At 44.1% G+C, this 18626-nt stretch overlaps 1 protein-coding gene across 1 annotated transcript in view; it reads left to right on the top strand.

Moving 5' to 3' along the window:
- The first annotated feature begins 3043 nt into the window (after positions 1-3043).
- CS (citrate synthase) overlaps positions 3044-18626 on the top strand; it is a 27812-nt gene continuing 12229 nt past the window's right edge. The window contains exons 1-2 of the mRNA XM_036865404.1: positions 3044-3309; positions 18191-18241. Coding sequence (XP_036721299.1) covers positions 3268-3309; positions 18191-18241 — 93 coding nt within the window. The 5' untranslated portion in view covers positions 3044-3267. The remainder of the gene's footprint in view (positions 3310-18190; positions 18242-18626) is intronic.

Below are 18626 nucleotides of genomic sequence, written 5' to 3'. Positions count from 1 at the left end.
GAAGCGAGGAGTCCTAACCACTGGACCACCAGGGAATTCCCTATAGTTCCTTATCTTTTAAAATATCTTGAGGGCTTCCCTGGTGGCGCAGTGGTTGAGAATCTGCCTGCCAGTGCAGGGGACGCGGGTTCGAGCCCTGGTCTGGGAAGATCCAACATGCCGCGGAGCAGCTAGGCCCGTGAGCCACAATTACTGAGCCTGCGCGTCTGGAGCCTGTGCTCCGCAACAAGCGAGGCCACGATAATGAGAGGCCCGCGCACCGCGATGAAGAGTGGCCCCCACTTGCCACAACTAGAGAAAGCCCTCGCACAGAAACGGAGACCCAACACAGCCATAAATAAATAAAAATAAATAAATAAATAAATAACCCCCCCCCAAAAAAAGTCTCCCATTTAAAATATCTTTAAATATAGCAACACACTGAGCTAATGTGCCCAAGAAACTGTTAACAATGACTCAAAGTCCCCTTCCTGAGTTGCAGCTGATAATTTACAGTCAGCACCATATAAACAATACAGCTTAGTAGTTAAAATACATCTTCTGGAGTGAGGCCAACCTAGGTCTGAATTCTAGCAATGCCAATTACAAGCTATGGTCCTGAGTAGGATACTTTATCTAAACCTTGGTTTCCTCCTCTGTAAAGCTACTACTATTACCTACATCCCTTAGAGTTGTGAGGATTAATTAAGGTAATGCATGTACCACATTTAGATAGTTTCTGGAAATAGGAAGTATTCAATAAATTTTAGCTGCTACCCATTAAAAAAAGGAGTTTGGTTTACTGATATGAGTTTAAGTTCCATCTGCATTCTCCCACTTATCCTTGGCCACCAGGGGGCACCATTGCCTCTGTCCATTTTAAAGAGGTCATTCCAAAGGTCAAGATGACCTCGATGCTCAGCCTTCTCTCCCTTGTCCCCTCCAGTTCTCAGGCACTTAGTTGTATTTGGACCTAGAGTTCGCTTGGCTCCTTTATTCATCCTAATCCTTCTCCCTTAACTTTCTTCCCACCTCGCCAGGTCCCAACCATGTTCAGAGAAAGGCTCTAAGCCAGCTCCTGGGAGATACCATTTAGTCCCTTTGAGTCCTGGGCTTTCCCATTGGCCTTATAGCAGTGGATGTCAGGACTGAACAACTTCAAAATAAGTCCATAAAGTCCTCATGACACTAGGCTCCAGGACACTGTGAGCATTATTGTTCCCCACCCTTCCTCCAATCACTAAAGCTCCAAAATAGGTTACCCGTAAGGCCACTCCATAATTATCCCTTTGGTAGCCTCACCCTGAGAATGCCTCCTGCCACTTGGGGCACTGGAGCTCAGTCCTCTGGCCTGCGGGCTAGTCTCTGTGGATAATTAACCAGAGAGAAGAAACCAGGTCAGACTATTCTAGGGTTAGGAGGAAATCCTCTGTGAGATGCTAAATTGGGAGCAAATATTGATCAGTGGAGCTTTGAAGTCACCGAGGAGATAGCTGAGGTCAGTGCTCCCCTGGGGCACTGCTTGGCTTCTCTTTATGAAGTTCTTTCCTAAGATCTACCCATCTGATCCCCAAGCCAGAGAAGCATTGGTTGGTAGGTGTAAAGCTGAGTATAAGGAAACCTGGGAAGAGAAAATGGCATTTTTCTTTCTCTTTTTCCAGGTCCAAGCTATAAACTAGGTTCTTTATAAACAGGATCTATCTAAACCTGGCTTAGATGGTACTGAGACCTTTGAACTTTGTTACTTATATGTGAGGAGGTAAAAGGGCTGTCCACTTGGGCCTTGGGTCATTCCTCTCTGCCCTTGGGTCAATGACAATGATATCTTAGGAAGGTAGAAAGGTCCTAAGTTCTTGTCTACCCAAAAGAATGAGTCAAGAATGATGTAGAAGATCACTTCAGTGCCATGGTTCATTTAATGGTCTCTGGGGAGCAGAGGATAAGAGTGTATAGAAAGGGGCTTCCCTGGTGGCGCAGTGGTTGAGAATCTGCCTGCCAAGGCAGGGGACACGGGTTCGAGCCCTGGTCTGGGAAGATCCCACATGCCGCGGAGCAACTAGGCCCGTGAGCCACAATTACTGAGCCTGCGCGTCTGGAGCCTGTGCTCCGCAACAAGAGAGGCCGCGATAGTGAGAGGCCTGCGCACCGCAATGAAGAGTGGCCCCCACTTGCCGCAACTAGAGAAAGCCCTCGCACAGAAACGAAGACCCAACACAGCCATAAATAAATAAATAAATGAATGAATGAATGAATGAATGAATGAGTGAGTGTATAGAAGATAGCCAAGCAGGTATAAAGGTTCAGAGACCCTATGGGAGTGACGGGAGTGATGTGACAAAAAGGGAGGTGATTTTGGATGAGGGGTTGGTCTGCAGCTCCTGATCTTTTGGCTAGATGTGGGGTGGACTGTTTGTGTGGGGCTATGTGACTGGAGTGGCAGTGAGACTAATACCCAGGACGCAGAGGCTCTGGACTGCGCTGGAAAGCTTCATATTAAGGGGGCGTTTGTAAGACGGGTTTCCTTGCATTAGTCACAGAACTGACAGCTGGCAAAGACCACTGGATATTCAGGCTCCTGCCTTTGCTTTCCTTCTCCACATTCTGGGTCTGTTGGTATCTATAATACCATGGCTCACCTCAAATGATTTCCACCAAGTAGCTAAGTCTGGCATCATAGCCTGTGTCCACATGATGTCACCTCTATGGCCATTAAGTCGTTGACCAAAGACGTTGTTCAAGAAAGCACACCAAGGGATTAGGATCAGTTGTCGTGATAGTGTAGTAAGGGGTTGGCTTCCGAGGACCTTCAAAGGTCGAAGTCCTTGGGGCTTTTTCTCTAATAGCCACCTCACAATTAACCCCAAAGGTGTTAAGGATAAGGGGAAAAGCCTAAGTTAACTGAGTTCTCAGGCACATACTTAACCACCTACACGCTTCCCCCCGCCCATCCACCGTTAATTAGCTTATCCCGGACGGTCCAATCCCCCCAGCCACAACTGCTGTCAACGGCTTAGGACCCGCCCCCCATGCACACTGAGCCAATGGCTGAGCCCGGGGCGAATCCCTTGAGAGGGTGCGGGAGCGGGTTCCGGGCGGTAGGCGGGGCCTCACTGAGGACCCCGGGCTGGGCGCCGCCGCCGGCTCGTTTACCCTTTCCCTCAGCTGCCTCCTTTCAACCTTGTTCCCCTCGTCGGCGCGGCCTCTGGTGCAGCGGCGGCGGCGGCTCCCGTTCCTACCGCAGTTCTCTTCCCTCCTTCCCTCCCCGCCAGATCCCCGAGTTCGCCCGCCATGGCTTTACTCACTGCGGCCGCCCGGCTCTTCGGAGCTAAGGTGAGCAACTAGGAGAGAGCGCGCCGTCCCAGGGTGGGGCTGAGGCGACTGCAGGCCCTCTAGCGCCGGGGTCTCCCTCCCCTACCCAGTCGCACCCTAGCGCATCTTAAAGGGGCCCTGCGCTTGGCTGGCCGCCAGCCCTGCGTGGCGCTCACAGGGTCATGTGCGTCGCTGGCCTCCCGGCCCCTGGGGGTGAGTTGAGCTCTGCACGCCCCGGCCTGCGGTCTTGGGCCGGTGGGGAGGCCGGACCCAGCTGTCACCCTGCCTGTCTGGGGTGGAAGAGGCGGGGATGCTTGGCCTTGGAAAAAGAAGGAGTGGAGAACATAGGTGTTGTGTTCCGTTGTAGTTAGGGAAAGAGCCTGTTTGGAGGAAGGGGCGGGATAAGAAGGAAGGGGTGAGCAGGTGTGCTCACTCTACCCCTGGGCCAGAGCTGGAGCCTTGGCTAATTTCGGCTTCTGCTTTGTAGAGGGGGCCTTGTCAGTTTCTGAACTGCCTGCTTGCATTTCTCCAACCCAGTTATTTAAGCCTTTAGTGACCAAGCATAGCAGTTCCTGCTAGAGTAATGCGACTCGGGTCCTCTTTGTCCTTGGGACTCTTGCACTTACTCTTTATATAGGAGGAGCTTGGGTGCGGTGGAGCGCTTGTGTGAAATCTTCTGCATGATTATCACATATGATTGGAGAAAGAACCAGAAAGGTTTTTCCCCCAAAACTGCAGGCTGATAAGTGAAGATATTGGGCAGGAAATAGTAATTCCAAGGTTACATGACCGGTCCTACTACTTGCTCACTCAGGTTTTGCTGTTGCTCTTAAGTCTGCTCTACCCAGGAGAGATTCCTCTTATTCTTTGGGGCCCCTTACTTGACTTTTGTTGCCGTTGGAATCAGGAATATTGTTGCAGGTAATTGTGCTTTCAATTTCATATTGCCAAAATTACTTTTGTCTCTGGGCAACTTGGCTCTTTAAACAGAGAAACTGGTGTGCTGAGGGAGTCCCAGCCTTCTAATCCAAGCAGGGACAGTCCCACAGGTGACCTTGACTGCTGCAAAGAACTTATACTTTCTCTTCCGCAGACAGATTAAAGTTGCCAGCACCTGAGGGGAGGAAGGGAAACCTTACAATTGTTTTGGCTTGCATGGTTGGTGATAAGGTGAAGCATGTAGGATGTACAGGTTCTTCCAGGTACTCAGCGGCAAGGTGGAGGCTGATCATTTGGGAGATACTTGTCTTACTTGACGGTAGTTTCTTCCGCTGCCAGGGAACAGGGTAAGGAAGCCTCTTGGGAAATGAAGCAAGTTCTAGATAGTGTTTTGGCAGAATAGGGGACACTATAATTAGCTCATTCCAGAGCTGCTAACCCAGACCAGGTAATCTAACCCTACAGTTTGAAAAAGCCTTTAGAATTTACATTCGAATTTATTTTGCCTCTTAAACCTCTGAGGAAACTCAGAAAGCTTTTAGGTTGACAGGGCTACCTAACTGTAGTGATCATTACTGTTTTGTTTACTTTCCTGTTAGAGACGGACCTGAGGATCCCAAAAACCTGTATATTGGAAGCCATTAGAAGGCTTTCGACCCTTAAAACTAACAAAGCCCAACAGACTGAGGAGTAGAAACTTTCTGAGATCTAAGCAGTTACAGCTAGGATACCAAGAAGCCTTTCAGTTTGTCAGCATTGCTAGCACCTGCCTGAGCTTTCCAGATTAGCCTGCAGTTTAATGGTACTCAATTTTACTTCTGCTATTAAGGTAGGCTTTAGAAGGCAAAAATAGTCTTCTAGCCTGCTACTGTGATTCTCAAGGTCAGGTGTAGTTCACTTTTCTGAGAAATTTTTTTAACCTTGCTAAGAGACACAAATACTAGTCATTGTTCTGTTGTTCCACCCTACCCACTGTCAGGTAATTTAATGAACACCTGAGTTGGAGAGACCACCTCATTCAGAGCCTTGAGATTATTTTGACTTCTTGTTTACCTGAATGAATTTCTACTAAGCAGTGGCTTTAGTATTAGCTGTGGGTGCCTTAGCTTTGTGCTGTAAATACTGTCTTTTCATAGGTGATCTGGGTTGGGAATTAGAGTAGGGCCACCAATTAACTTTTGGATTCTTCATGCCAAAGTGACTTAACCAACCCTAGTTGCTTCCTGTATCATTGAGAATTGCTCCTCCAAGCTAGGATGTTTGATAACTTTGCGTAAATCAATCCAGAAGTGTTTCTAGATTATTTCTAGACTTTCTCAAGACTCTTAATACCCGTGATTCCTCTACAGCAGACGTACACCACTGCACATCTCTCCTATAAATCCTAGTCTGAAGTTGGGCTCTACAAAACTGAGTGAGTTTTGTCCTGTGAAATGTTAGTTAGGCTTAAAGCCCCAAACTTTTAAGGGCAAGCACTCAAATCTCTTTGCCTTCATTTTGATTATCAGCCTACCCAAAGTAATGGCAATTCCTTGACGCTTACTAGATGGACCAAAGATGAAAAATGGAGAATAAATCCTCATCATGTGCTAATGGTGGTATGATTGCATTTGTTCTTCCTAGTGGTCTTTAGATTGGTAGCAGGTGAATGCATGGGTGTGGGGAGGCATTGAGGTGAGCCGTGGTAAAGTGGATAATCAGAGAAGGGAAGGCTGGCATTCCTAGTTCTTAGAGTCCAAGTGGGCAGAAGGCAGGAAACCAGACTTGGTGGATCTCCCTAAAGCCACAGAGTAATTCCTTCTGCCCTCTTTTCAGTGCCCTATGTGATAGAGTTGAATAGGATTTGAGTGAAATTAAAAACAGTAGTGAGGCAGCTTTAGCAATGGCTCTTAGGATCTGACTGTCTTTCAGTTCTCCCTCAACTTGCCTAAATTCCTATATTTCTTTTAACATGTTACCATTTTTTAAAAATTAATTTTATTTATTGATTTTTGGCTGCATTGGGTCTTCGTTGCTGCGCGCAGGCTTTCTCTAGTTGCGGCAGGAGGGGGCTACTCTTTGTTGTGGTGCGCGGGCTTCTCATTGCAGCGGCTTCTCTTGTTGCAGAGCATGGCCTGTAGGTATGCGGGCTTCAGTAGTTGCGGCACGCCGGCTGAGTTGCTCCGCAACATGTGGGATCTTCCCGGACCAGGGCTCGAACCCGTGTCCCCTGCATTGGCAGGCGGATTCTTAACCACTGCGCCCCAGGGAAGTCCTTAACATGTTATCATTTAAAAAGCTCCGGACTTCCCTGGTGGCGCGGTGGTTAAGAATCCGCCTGCCAATGCAGGGGACACGGGTTCGAGCCCTGGTCCGGGAAGATCCCACATGCCGCGGAGCAGCTAAGCCCGTGCGCCACAACTACTGAAGCCCGCGTGCCTAGAGCCTGTGCTCTGCAACAAGAGAAGCCACCACAATGGGAAGCTTGTGCACCGCAACGAAGAATATCCCCCGCTTGCAGCAACTGCAGAAAGCCCACACGCAGCAACGAAGACCCAACGCAACCATAAATAAATAAATAAATTCATGGGGAAAAAAATCAGTTTTAAAAAAAATAAAAAAATAAAAAATAAATAAAAAATAAAAAGCTCCGTAAGTAAGTTCACAGTGGGCGTCATCACCTGAGGTGCTTCTTCACATTGCACATTCATGAATCCTACCTTCAGATTCTGATTCAGCAAAGGTGGGATGGATCTGGTAACTTGTATTTTTTCAAGTGTCTCACTTGACTGCTTGGTGATCCCCTCCTGTTGGGCCAGTAAAGCCACCAACTGTGTTTAATGTATATATGAAGCTTTGAGTGTTTTGGCTTTTTTATTTTTAGTGATTATTTTTAAATGACTTCAGAAGTAACTATTCTAAGAAATAGTCTGATTTAGACTATTTCTCTGGGTTTGTCTTCCTAGGCCTTTTTTTCAAATGCCTTAGGAAAAGTTTCTTGTAAATCCCTGAAACAAAGCATTGTAAGAACTAGTAGAAGTGAGGGAACAGTTTCTAGTTCCTGAAAAAGTAGTACAGTGACAGATCCTATATACTTTATTTAGTAGTGTACGCTTAGTGTGCACATAATAAGTAGATGTTCAGCAACTATTTGTTAAAGAACAGTAAGAATTTCTCTGAAAGGAAAATTAAGACTCGATTCTTTTCTGAGTCTGAATTGGTGTCCTTTCCAGTCTTCTTCACTGAATAATCAGCGAACCTTTAGCGAAGGGTCTGTTAGACAATGAGAGTTCGGCAGAATTATTAAGGAAACTCTCCTGAGTATGAAGGGCATCACAGTACGAAATCTGAAGGTTGCTCAGGCTATTAAGTGGCCTGACCAAGTAGTGCAGGCAGACTTCCAGTATCACCATTGTGAAACACAGATGTTAGATGGCTTTAGTTCTCTGACCTGGTTCTGGGGAGAGAGGAGCCTTTGTCCTATGTGTGTTCTTTTTCACTTAATGCAAGTTGTTTCTTCTGCATTGGAAGCCTTTACAGCACAAGATTTTTCCTACAGTTATTAGTGAATTATATTTGCTTCATCAACTAAGCCAGTTCTGCTGGCTTGGCAAGCTCTGATCTTTTGTTGATGAAGGACAAGGCTCTAATAAAATCAGGAGCATCTCTCACAAGTTTTTTTTAAATTAATTTTTAAATTGAGGTATAGTTGATTTACAATATTATGTTCGTTTCAGGTAAACAACATAGTGATTCAACATTTTTTAGATTATACTCCATTTATAGCTATTATAATGTATTGGCCATATTCCCTGTGCTGTATAATATATCCTTGTAGCCTATTAATTTTATACACAGTAGTCTGTAATCTCACAAGTTTGTTGTTGGAGCTCCTGGATATGTGGCAGGATATGTTCTGAATGTGCCTAGGATAGGGAATCAAAGGAAACTTGGCTTTTCCCATGTAGAGTAAGGGTCCTAGATGTGGATCGATGATGATTATAGGCTAAGAGGAATAAGAGAGAAATAACCACATTATTGAGTAAGTGCTTATCCAAATGGTATTCTACTGTTCCCAGAATTTGGGGGAGAAGGGAGTAGTTGTTTTGTTTTGTTTTTTTTTGGCTGCGCCGGGTCTTCCTTGCAGCGCTTGGGCTTCTCTACGGGCTCCACAGTATGTGGGCTCAGTAGTTGCAGTGCGCAGGCTTCTCTCTAGTTTGGCTCTCTAGTTGGGGTGCGCGGGCTCCAGAGTGCACAGGCTCAGTAGTTGCAGCACACGGGTTTAGTTGCCCTGTGGCATGTGGGATCTTAGTTCCCCGACCAGGGATTGAACCCGCGTCCCCTGCATTGGAAGGCAGATTCTTAACCACTGGACCACCAGGGAAGTCCCGAGAAGGGAGTAGTTTTAATTGATTTTTGTTAAGTCATTTCGCCAATACTCTATTCCAGAAATACCCTAAGTATTATAAGCAAGTCTTCGGCAGAATTTCCTACATGTATTATTTGTCCTTTTCCTCCCTTGGCCCTTTAAGATAGAGATTCCTTTAATTATATTTTTACATCGTAGCATAGCACATTTGAGAGCTACAGCCCATTTCTATCAATAATAGCCAGCTCACTAAAAGAGTTATTGCAAGGGGTGGCAGCATATGAGGTTTGAAAATCCTTTTAGTGATTGCGATACCCCCATCCTATAGAGAATCCTGGCTGTCAGACATTGCGAGCCAGGCCCTTATCTTTGGAAGTAGCTCTCTCCATCTCTCCCCATGAAGGAGCTGACCTATTGAGTGAGGTGACTCCCTGATTCACCTGACAGGTGCTGTTCCAGTAGGATGACTTTACACGTGGCATGCAACCAGAAGCCAAAAGCCCCGTTGCCACACCTCCAGAACTGGGGGAGGAGCTGGGAGGTGAAAGTTCAGGGATGACTCAGAGATTTGTAATCTGCCTGTTGCATCTGTGAGTATAGCCTGGATGTACTATACAAAGCCATTTAGCAGCTTTCCTTGGCAGCCAGGAGTAGATGAAATGAGGTATGTAGCCTAGGGTATGACAGTCCCCTAACATCTCCTGTCTAGATTTGCTTGCTGGTGGGGATTATGGTTAGTTAAATTTGTTTCCTCTCCTTGAGACTCTTCTCTTGGTCAGGAGGCCCTTAGGAAATTGGGGCTTTATTTCCTGTTCTACAGCTAGAGGGAATTATCCATTCACCCCTTCCTCAGGCTTGACTGCCTCTTTCCTGGGATCCAACTCCATGAGAGAGTTGTGACACGAGTTGGTAGGTAATAGGCCAACACATTTCTCAGAAACAAATATCTATTGATCTCAGCTATACAGAAGGCACTGTTCTAGTTGCCTTCATGCAAATGATTTCATATAGTCTACTTGTCTACCCCGCAGTTGGCTTTGTTTTTACCAGTTTAGAGGTGTGAAAATTGAAACTAGAAGTTAAGTCATACAGCCATGGTAGCACAGCAGGATAGTGGCAGAACCTGGATTTAGGACTTGACCCTTGATAACACCATATCCCAGGCTCTTTATATTCTGCCCTTCTGCTTCCTTGCTTAATGCTTTAAACCATGGATGTTTCTTAAACTTTATTGTTCATAGGAATCACTTAGTGAGTTTGTTAAACTGGAGATTTGGATTCAGTAGGTCTGAGGTGGGGCCCAAGATTCTGCATGTCTGACAAGCTCCAGGTAATGCTTATATTGCTGGCTAGGCAGTCATATTTTAAATAGCAAGGCTTTTGAGTACCTTTACATATGTGTCCTTGTTGGAGCCTTAGAATCAGACTTTGAGCTAAGTAGCTTGAGTGTTATCCTAAATGTGGAGAGGGAAAGGGAAACAGTAGTTAGTTGTTTGCTTTGGATGTCTCAGTTATTTAGTAATGCAGCTGCGACTAGAACCCAAATTTCCTTTCCTAATTCCAAGGCATGTGCTTTGTGCTCTGTCTTCTACATCATTAGATAAAGTTGTCCTAACTTGAATTTTTCCTATTCTAGCCTTTTGGGCGGTCATATCGATGAATTGCTGCTTTTAAAATCCTTCATATTTCTTTAGTTTTTTCCCTAGGCTGCAGGGTGAGCTAAAATATGACTAAATTTGACATTGAAGGGTGCTAGAAAGTGGCCATACTATTTGATTTTCTACATTTATTATATAACAAATACAGAGCACTTGCTGTGTGTCAGGCATGGTTTTAAGTAAATATTGACCTAATTAATTCTCATAGCAATGCTTTGAGGTAGGTACTATTATTGTTCCCATTTTACAAATATTTTCTCAGGTCCTTTCTCTCTCTCTCTCTCTCTCCCCCCTTCTGGGACCCGTATAATGCGAATGTTGGTGCGTTTAACGTTGTCCCAGAGGTCTCCTAGACTGTCTTCATTTCTTTCCATTCTTTTTTCTTTATTCTGTTCTGCTGCAGTGATTTCCACCATTTTGTCTTCTAGCTTGCTTATCCGTTCTTCTGTCTCACTTATTCTGCTACTGATTCCTTCTAGTGCATTTTTTGTTTCAGTTATTGTATTGTTTATCTCTGTTTGTTCTTTAGTTCTTCTAGGTCTTTGTTAAACATTTCTGTATCTTTTAGATCTGTGCCTCTATTCTTTTTCCAAGATCTTGGATCATCTTTACTGTCATTACTCTGAATTCTTTTTGGGTAGATTGTTCTCATTTTACAGATAAGGAAATTGAAGCACAGAAAGATTAAATGACTTAGCTAGGGTCACACAGCCAGAAGTGTAATAGGAACAGAATATACTAGCTTTATTCTATAGCTACATAGCCACGCTCTCCACACACTAGCACTGCTTTGCAAATTGGAGATCTGGCTAAGAAGTGTTGCTGATGGAGGTTAGGGACAGTTGAGATCAGCTCTCCTTAAGTTACTTTTGAGTTGCCTCATTAAATAGCAAAGACACTCTATACAAAGGAAATTAAGACTTTGCTGGTGGTGGAAGTGGGGTGATAGTTTAGTTGCAAGTTCCTCTTCCCTAACCATTCCTTTAAAGTAGCATTCATATAAACAGATCTGAGAATGGACTATATAACTAAGCAGCAGTCATGACCTATCTGACGCCTTTAAATGATGTTTCATTCTTACAGCCTTGTTAGGTGACCTTCCACCCTTTTCTTTCCGATTTCTTTTTTTCTTTTTTTTACCTTAAATGAAGTAAAAGGAGAGGGAAGCTTATTGATTCTAGTAGTTCTCTCTCACAAGGGGAAAAAACTTTTTGTCTGGCTCTCATTCTGTCTGCTGAGCTTGGATAGATTTTTTTCTTTTGCCTAAGATTTAACTTTAAACTATTCTTCTTATAATCCTTCCTCTTGCCAATGAAGCAGCCAGCCATTACAGAAACTTCAGCATGGTTTAGAAGTGGAAAAATTATCATTATGGAAATATTTCAACTTCTTTTTTCTCTATGATGGTATGTTCCCTATAGCCTCTTTAAAAACAAAACAGAACCACAACAACCAACTACCCACAATTAAAAGGTCTGTTAAGTGCTGATGTGGTCTCTGGGAGTTGGGGCCTCTATTATAGGGAATCTGTGGGACCATGGAGCATGGAATAGCTTGAACATGGTTAGCACTGTAGAACAATAGTTTGAACTTATTCACAGGTTTTCCCTTGTTCACTTTTTGGTGACTAGTAAGAAAAAGCAAAGTTCTTTCTTTCTTTTTTTTTTAAAATTAATTTATTTGGCTGCCTTGGATCTTCGTTGCAGCACGCAGGATCTTTGTTCAGGCATGTGGGGTCTTTAGTTGTGGCATGCAGACTCTTTAGTTGCGGCATATGGGATCTAGTTCCCTGACCAGGGATTGAACCCAGGCCCCCTGCATTGGGAGTGCGGAGTCTTAGCCACTGGACCACCAGGGAAGTCCCCAGGAACGTTATTTCTTGAGTGCTGCGTCCAGCTCCCATGCGCCCTGTGTAAGATGAACAGCCTAAAGGGCTGTTTGTGCTGCGTGCTTTCTGCCCAAATGGTCCTCAGTGAGCTAGAGGGGATTCTTTAGAAAGTTAATGAAAGGAGTTGCAGGCAGCCCTGGTTAACAAGTTGAGGTGTTCCCCCTTTGTTTTAGGGCCATATTAGCTTGTCTTCTGCTCTCTGAATTTAGCTTTGGATTGATTCTTTTTAAAATAACATTTTCTGAAGGGTCTCTTCCCTTTTCATTTCTCCCTCCTGCCCCAACAGAAAGAGGGGTACTAACTTCTAAAAAGCCTCAGGCTCTACTTAGGCATGTAGTGTTTTGGAATTTATACAGTAGCACTAGTTCAAATGATTTTCAGCACGACCAGACAGCAATGCAATACAGTCGGCTCTTTGTGGGTTCTGCATCTGTGGGTTCTGCATCCACAGGTTCTGCGTCTGTGGGTACAACCAACTGTGGATCAAAAATACTTTTTAAAAAAATTCCAGTGGGGTTTCCCTGGTGGCGCAGTGGTTAAGAATCCACCTGCCAATGCAGGGGACATGGGTTCGAGCCCTGGTCCGGGAAGATCACACATGCCGTGGAGCAACTAAGCCTGTGCACCACAGCTACTGAGCCTGCGCTCTAGAGCCCACGAGCCACAACTACTGAGCCCACGTGCCACAACTACTGAAGCCCACATTCCTAGAGCCTGTGCTCTGCAACAAGAGAAGCCACTGCAATGAGAAGCCCGCGCGCCGCAACAAAGAGTAGCCCCCGCTCGCCACAACTAGGGAAAGCCTGCACGCAGCAACAGAGACCCAATGCAGTCAAAAATAAATAAATTAAATAAATTAATTAAAAATTCCAGAAAGTTCCAAAAAGTAAAACTTGAATTTGCCACGTGCTGACAACGATTTGCATAACATTTACTTTGTATTTACAACTATATAGCATTTATAGTGCATTAGGTATTTTAAGTAATTTAGAGATGATTTAAAGTATATGGAAGGGGGCTTCCCTGGTGGCTCAGTGGTTAAGAATCCGCCTGCCAATGCAGGGGACACAGGTTCAAGCCCTGGTCTGGGAAGATCCCACATGCCCCGGAGCAATGAAGCCCGTGTGCCACAACTACTGAGCCTGCACTCTAGAGCCTGCGAGCCACAACTACTGAAGCCTGCATGCCTAGAGCCCATGCATGCTCCGCAACAAGAGAAGCCACCACAATGAGAAGCCCATGCACCGCAACGAAGAGTAGCCCCTGCTTGCCGCAACTAGGGAAAGCACGCACGCAGCAAGGAAGACCCAACGCAGCCAAAAATAAAAAATAAATAAATAAATTTTAAAAAAAAGAAAAAAAAATAAAGTATATGGAAGGGGACTTCCCTGGTGGTGCAGTGGTTAGGAAAACGCCTGCCACAAGAATATACCATGGAGAAAAGACAGCCTCTTCAATAAGTGGTGCTGGGAAAACTGGATAGCTACATGTAAAAGAATGAAATTAGAATACTCCCTAACACCATACCCAACAAAAAACTCAAAATGGATTAAAGACCTAAATGTAAGGCTAGACACTATAAAACTCTTAGAGGAAAACATAGGCAGAACACTCTGTGACATAAATCACAGCAAGATCCTTTTTGACCCACCTCCTAGAGAAATGGAAATAAAAACAAAAACAAATGGGACCTAATGAAACTTCAAAGTTTTTGCACAGCAAAGGAAACCATAAACAAGATGAAAAGACAACCCTCAGAATGGGAGAAAATATTTGCAAATGAAGCAACTGACAAAGGATTAATCTCCAGAATTTACAAGCAGCTCATGCAGTTCAATATCAAAACAACAAACAACCCAATCCAAAAATGGGCAGAAGACCTAAATAGACATTTCTCCAAAGAAGATACACAGATTGCCAAAAAACACATGGAAGGATGCTCAACCTCACTAATCATTAGAGAAATGCAAATCAAAACTACAGTGAGGTATTACCTCACACCAGTCAGAATGGTCATCATCAAAAAATCTACAAACAATAAATGGTGGAGAGGGTGTGGAGAAAAGGGAACCCTCTTGCACTGTTGGTGGGAATGTAAATTGATACTGCCACTATGGAGAACAGTATGGAGGTTCCTTAAAATACTAAAAACAGAACTACCATACGACCCAGCAATCCCACTACTGGGCATATACCCTGAGAAAACCATAATTCAAAAAGACACATGCACCCCAATGTTCATTGCAGCACTATTTACAATAGCCAGCTCATGGAAGCAACCTAAATGCCCATTGACAGACGAATGGATAAAGAAGATGTGGTACATATATACAATGGAATATTACTCAGCCATAAAAAGGAACGAAATTGAGTCATTTGTTGAGACGTGGATGGATCTAGAGACTGTCATACAGAGTGAAGTAAGTCAGAAAGAGAAAAACAAATATTGTATATTAACGCATGTATGTGGAACCTAGAAAAATGGTACAGATGAACCGGTTTGCAGGGCAGAAGTTGAGACACAGATGTAGAGAACAAACGTATGGACACCAAGAGGGGAAAGCCGCGGTGGGGTGGGGATGGTGGTGTGCTGAATTGGGCGATTGGGATTGACATGTATACACTGATGTGTATAAGATTGATGACTGATTTTAAAAAAAAATTAAAAAAAAAAGAGTCATGTACTACAAGGTTCATTGCAGCTCCATTTACAATAGCCAGGACATGGGAGCAACCTAAGTGTCCATCGACAAATAAATGGATAAAGAAGATGAGGCACATATATACAATGGAATATTACTCAGCCATAAAAAGAAACGAAATTGTTATTTGTAGTGAGGTGGATGGACCTAGAGTCTGTCATACAGAGTGGGGTAAGTCAGAAAGAGAAAAACAAATCCTGTATGCTAACACATATATATGGAATCTAAAAGAAGAAAAAAGAAAAAATGGTTCTGAAGAACCTAGGGGCAGGACAGGAATAAAGACGCTGATGTAGAGAATGGACTTGAGGACACGGGGAGGGGGAGGGGTAAGCTCGGACGAAGTGAGAGAGTGACATGGACTTGTATATACTACCAAATGTAAAATAGCTAGTGGGAAGCAGCCACAGGGAGATCAGCTCAGTGCTTTGTGACCACCTAGAGGGGTGGGATAGGGAGGGTGGGAGGGAGACGCAAGAGGGAGGAGATACGGGGATATATGTATATGTATAGCTGACTCACTTTGTTATAAAGCAGAAACTAACATGCCATTGTAAAGCAATTATATTCCAATAAAGATGTTTAAAAAAAAAAAGAATCCGCCTGCCAGTGAGAGGGACACGGGTTCGATCCCTGGTCTGGGAGGATCCCACATGCTGCGGAGCAGCTAAGCCCGTGCGCCACAACTACTGAGCCTGCGCTCTAGAGCCCACAAGCCACAACTACTGAAGCCCGTGCACCTAGAGCCCTGCTCTGCAACAAGAGAAGCCACCGCAATTAGAAGCCTGTGCATTGCAATGAAGAGTAGCCCCCACTCACTCACCACTAGAGAAAGCCTGTGTGCAGCAAAGAAGTATACAGAAGGATGTGCTTAGGTTATATGCAAATACTACAACATTTTATATAAGGAACTTGAGCTTCCTCGGATTTTGGTTATGTGTTGGGGGTAGGGGGTCCTGGAACCAATCCCCCCTTGAATACTGAGAGATGACTGTAGTTAATAGAAAAGGTGTCTCTGACCTTTTGGTGAAAGGAGGAGAGGTGTAGACTTTCTCCACAGTTTGTGTGTGTGTGTGTGTGTAATCTTTAGTTTGCATGGTGCTTCCACATCCATTGTAATTTAATCATCACAAGGCAACCAACCCTGTGACATATGTGGTAGGTATCAGCACCATTTAATTGATGAGGACACTGGGGCTTATTTTGACAATCTCATTTTATCTTCAAAATAATCTTGTGGGGACTTCCCTGGTGGTCCAGTGCTTAAGACTCCATGCTCTAATGCAGGGGGCACAGGTTCGATGCCTGGTCAGGGAACTAAGATCCCACGTGCCACGCACAGCCAAAAAATAAAAAAGAGAAAAAAAATCTTGTGAAGAAAAGTCAACCTCCTTGCCTCAGTCCTTACAACTTGGTAGTAGTATAACTGGTTGTCTTTTTCTTTTTTTTTTAAACACTACAAGTTAGGCATTATTTTTATTTTTGTTTGTTTATTTAGCTGTGCTGGGTCTTCATTACGGTGTGCATGCTTCTCTAGTTGTGGTACACGGGCTCAGTAGTTGTGGTGTGCAGGCTCTCTAGTTGTGGCCTGCAGTCTTAGTTGCCCTGCAGCATGTGGGATCTTAGTTCCCCAACCAGGGATCGAACCTGTGTCCCCTGCATTGGAAGGTGGATTCTGGACCACCAGGGAAGTCCCTGGTTGTCTTTTTCAAAGGCAGTGTTGAACTTTCTGTTGCAACTCGGCAATCTTCATAGAAAGTTGTTTTTCTTGGGGGGGAAAATCTATCTCTAAACATAGTCTAGCTACACTGTTTATATTTACAATTGCCAAGATATGGAAGCAACCTAAGTGTCCATCAAGAGAGGAATGGATAAAGAAGCTGTGTTGTATATATACAATGGAATACTACTCAGCCATAAAAAAGAGTGAAATTTTGCCATTTGCAGCAACATGGATGGACTTGGAGTATATTATGTGAGTGAAATAAGTCAGAGAAAGACAGATACTGATCGCTTATATGTGGAATCTAAAAAAGAAAACTAGTGACTATAACAAAAAAGAAAAAGACACTGATATAGAGAATAAACTATAGTGGTACAGTGTGGGGAGGGGAAAGATGGGGTAGGGGATTAAGAGATCCAAACTACGTATAAAATAAACTATAAGGATATATTATACAGCACAGGAAATATAGCCAGTATTGTATAAAAACTATAAATGGAATATAACCTTTAAAAATTGTGAATCAGGGGACTTCCCTGGTGGTCAGTGGTAAAGAATCCACCTCCAATGCAGGGGACGCGGGTTCAATCCCTGGTCAGGGAACTAAGATCCCACATGCTGTGGGGCAACTAAGCCCGCATGCCACAATTACCGAGCTCGCGCACCTCAACTAGAGCCCACGTGCCTCAAACTACAGAGCCCACGCGCCCTGGAGCCTGTGTGCCACAACTAGAGAAGAGAAAACCCGCAGGCCACAGCTAGGGAGAAGCCCGCGCACCACAATGAAGAGCTCTCACGCCACAATGGAAGATCCTGGGTGCCGCATCTAAGACCCCAGTGCAGCCAAAAATAAATAAAATAAGTAATAAATCTTTAAAAAAAAATTGTGAATCACTATGTTGTATACCTGAAACTTATATAATACAGTACATCAACTATACCTCAATTTAAAAAAAAATTCCTTTGGTACAGGTGTGTAGGTGATAAACTCTCAGCTTTCGTTTACCTGAAATGTCTTTATTTCACCCCCTTTAAGATTTCTTCCTCACCTGGGTACACAACTCTAGCTTAGTAATTATTTTCTCTCAATATTTTAAAGATAATTTACCAGTTTTCTAGTTTCCATTGCTGTTGTTGAGCAGTCTGTTGGTTGTTACTTTGTAGATATTCTGTTTTCTCTGTGCTTTTTCCAGGAGCATATCAGGTAGTGTTGTAAAAGGCTGTTTCCACCTGTGGGCTCTCCTAGACTGGAGAGGTTGATGTGTTGCCAAAACACTAGGTGCTGAAGAAACCTTACCAGCTGGGTTAAGTAATTGATCAGTTTCCTCATTTGCTTTTCTCAGAGCTATTGTCGACTAGAGTGGGATGCACTGGGTACTTTAACAACTGCCTCTCTGAAGTTTTTTCTGTGCCTAACAAAGCCCAGCCATAGAACCCAGGTGATCGGAGAGTCTCTTCAGGGAATGCTAATGAAGCTGTTGCTTCCAGACTGGTAACTCTTTCCAGGTTGCTCAAGGCCTTTTATAGCTTTCTTATGTCAAACTGTCCTTAGAGGCTAAAATGAAGAGAGGTTGAGTCACTGTAACTCCTTTTTAATACATAGGAGGGAGGACGATTGCATAAGGTTTTGTGTTTTCTTTGCAGAATGCATCCTGTCTTGTTCTTGCTGCCCGGCATGCCAGTGCTTCTTCCACGGTAAGGTTTGGAAAAGAGGACTGAGAATCATTGAGGCAGCTTGACCCTGGGATGGGGAGGGGTGGTGGGCTACTACCCAGCCTCTCATCATTATCCTGAGTATCTCCTGGAGGTTTCCAGTTGTTATTATTGTTACAACTATTATCACTACTACTACTTTAAGATAGCTAAAGCACTGTGGACATGATAAGGACTGTGGGGTTTTGGCTGGGAAAAGTAGCTCTGTAATGTACTTCAACAAAAGTACCATTCTCTTCAGTGACTATCTGTCCCATACAAGGAAATGTTGGAGCTTATGGTGTTGGTTAGAAATTAGACTATTCTTAAGTTTATAATTTAATGGCAGTAAGTAATTCACATTATTGGGCAACCATCATCACTATTC

The sequence above is a fragment of the Balaenoptera musculus genome, chromosome 10 (assembly GCF_009873245.2).
Source record: "Balaenoptera musculus isolate JJ_BM4_2016_0621 chromosome 10, mBalMus1.pri.v3, whole genome shotgun sequence".
In the NCBI taxonomy this organism is placed as follows: domain Eukaryota; kingdom Metazoa; phylum Chordata; class Mammalia; order Artiodactyla; family Balaenopteridae; genus Balaenoptera; species Balaenoptera musculus.
The sequence above is the reverse complement of the archived record's forward strand: the minus strand, read 5'-3'. Positions and strand labels throughout refer to the sequence as shown.